Source organism: Montipora foliosa, chromosome 9 (genome assembly GCF_036669935.1).
Source record: "Montipora foliosa isolate CH-2021 chromosome 9, ASM3666993v2, whole genome shotgun sequence".
Classification (NCBI taxonomy): domain Eukaryota; kingdom Metazoa; phylum Cnidaria; class Anthozoa; order Scleractinia; family Acroporidae; genus Montipora; species Montipora foliosa.
This window is the reverse complement of record NC_090877.1, coordinates 4,263,912-4,266,411: the sequence shown is the minus strand read 5'-3', so window position 1 is coordinate 4,266,411 and position 2,500 is coordinate 4,263,912. Positions and strand designations below refer to the sequence as shown.

General features: G+C 36.0%; 1 protein-coding gene across 1 annotated transcript in view; it reads left to right on the top strand.

Moving 5' to 3' along the window:
• Nucleotides 1–2,500, top strand: part of LOC137969331 (dual specificity mitogen-activated protein kinase kinase 4-like) — a 15,546-nt gene that overhangs the window by 4,258 nt on the left and 8,788 nt on the right. Inside the window, exon 4 of the mRNA XM_068815521.1 lies at nt 92–205. Coding sequence (XP_068671622.1) covers nt 92–205 — 114 coding nt within the window. The remainder of the gene's footprint in view (nt 1–91; nt 206–2,500) is intronic.

Here is a 2,500-nt window from a genome sequence, read left to right as displayed (position 1 = left end):
TTACACCATAAGCAAAATCTCCAAGAGATCTTTTTTTTTTCTGAGTTATTGGTATAATAATTATATTTTTGTTGCTCCTTGTGCACCATAGAATTACGAATATTCTTCAGAGGACTTGGTGGACTGTGGAGAAATTGGACGAGGAGCTTATGGCACTGTGAATAAGATGCTACATAAAGAGAGTAACACTTGCATGGCTGTCAAGGTATGTAAGATGTCTGAAATCTTGAAGGTAATATTCTGGAGATTACTTTGTGGTGCATTATCTTCGAATGGCAAAGAATATTCAGGGAGCGATGCTGCACAGTCTTCAATAAAGACCTGATTTCTTTAGGTTATCAAGTGGCTAACATGAGTAGTGAAAGTCCCTGTTACACAAGAAACAAATTTATTGTTGAGGAGCCTGCTTCCTAATCTGGGACATGACATCATCGATTCAGCTTGTTGCCATGAAAAAGTGAGATTTCTAGGAATATCCTACTCATCCTTCACTTTTTTGAACAGCCGCTGTACACGAAAGCTCAAAAGTATTCTGGGAATCTCTTTACTTCATGGTTCACTGCATAAAACCAAACACTCTGAAATAAACAGATGTGAGTTTTATTTCATTGTAAAGTGACATTGATTGTTTCTTTGTCAGTGAAGTCATGTAAGTCAGTCTTACAATGTAGATATTAAAAGCTTCCAGTGTCATATCTTCAACTTTACTCCGTTGTTTCTCCCTTCAAACAGTTTGCCACACTCTGGAAAGTGATTGTAGGGCACATGTAAACGTTTTGTCTAAGAATTTCTCTCAGTGCGAACTTGCCTACTTTTTCGAGAATGGCGCAATTGCGACCGATTACGGTTTGTGTAATGCTTTCATGAAAGCTACATGTACATCATGTCTTTACATTCATAATAATCTTGAATTTGATTGTTGCTTGAATCGTATTCAGTTATTGCTTGTTGAAAACCAAATCATATCTTTACAATAGTTGTAATAATTATTCTTTCTCCATTTTAACTGATATGTTTTTCAAATTTGTCATCCATTAATTATCGTTAACGCTTATGATATTATATGCAGCGTACATGACTCATTATTTTTGTTGTTTATTTCACGATGTACTCCAAGAACATGGTATTATCAGTTTTGTCTATTTACCTTTGTTTTTAAAATGAAGCATTATTATGTTTTCAAAATAATTATTTGTTAGGAAGTAGGTTTGGTTGTCCACGTTTTCAATATCATTATGAATAATAATGTAGGGTCAGTACCTTACTTTTTTTTCCTGACCACAAGATTACAATCGTTGTTACAAGACATTAGTGTTCCTTTCTTTTGAATGTTGTTTGTTAATTCTTGTAAAATTCTCTTTACACTTCAAATCAAAGCTAACTATCTCAGACAAACAAACATGTACAACAAATAACCCTTTTTAGTAACAAACCCAATTCTCACGTCTTTCCTAGGTTTATGCGTCGAACATCACAGCGGTCACCTTCCCAATAGAGGTTTTGCGTGGCAGCCATGTTGCATGGCAGGCACAATAGTTTCTTTTTCCTGTGGGAATAAAATTAAAATATTCTTTATGATGCAAAACATTTTCATTGTTCCTGCCATGCAACATGGCTGGCGTGCAAAACCTCTATACAGCTCTCCCCCACCAACATAAAGCGTTGCATACATGTAGATAATCTCCCCACTCTGCTCCCTTTGCTTAAAAAGAAAAAAACAAAAAAGGACAAAGAATCGCCCGCACTCTCTAACGTATCATTACTTCTAGTACAGTACAGTATATGGCACTTTACTCCTAAATTTCATTATTATGCTTAAAGGGGTAGTGTCACGCTATTTTAGTCAAACTTCAAAACACTAGTCTAAGAAGACATCTTTGCATCAATGAAGACCAAAAAATAATGCTGTAGTTTTCTTATCAATAACCATTTAAGCACACTGAAGCTATTCTTTGTTGTTTGCGGTCAAGGATGCAGAGGATCGAAATGGTTGAAACTTGAAAAAATCAGGCACGCATTGCGTACGTGTAGTAGTGCACTAGCTCAGAGCTGTATAATTGTCAACTGAGCTGCGGTTTGTCTTCCCAGAGATTCAAGTTACATCTTTGCGTAATATGTAGCTCTAATACTGCACGATATTGTTTTGGTACTGTAAATCATTATAGTACCATGGTAGATGTCTTAGACCTGTAAATAGCCCCCTGAGAAGACATGTGGTTACTAGTTAAATTCTAAATCCCTGAAAGATTGAAGAAAATAAAAGGGAATCGAGAAACATTGGCTTCAAGGCTGACATGTTGATAATTTTCAAGTTACCTTACGACTTCTTTTTCACCCCAAGTGTGAGAATGTATTCTGAACGTCGGACAGCTTTCTAAGAAGAAAGTTCACTAAAGTTAAGCCCTGTCGGGCGGGATCAGTATTTGGATGGGTGACCTCAAAATATAGGACTTGCCATCAGAAACATAGGACTGAAAATTATATTTTAACGCTCAAAAAT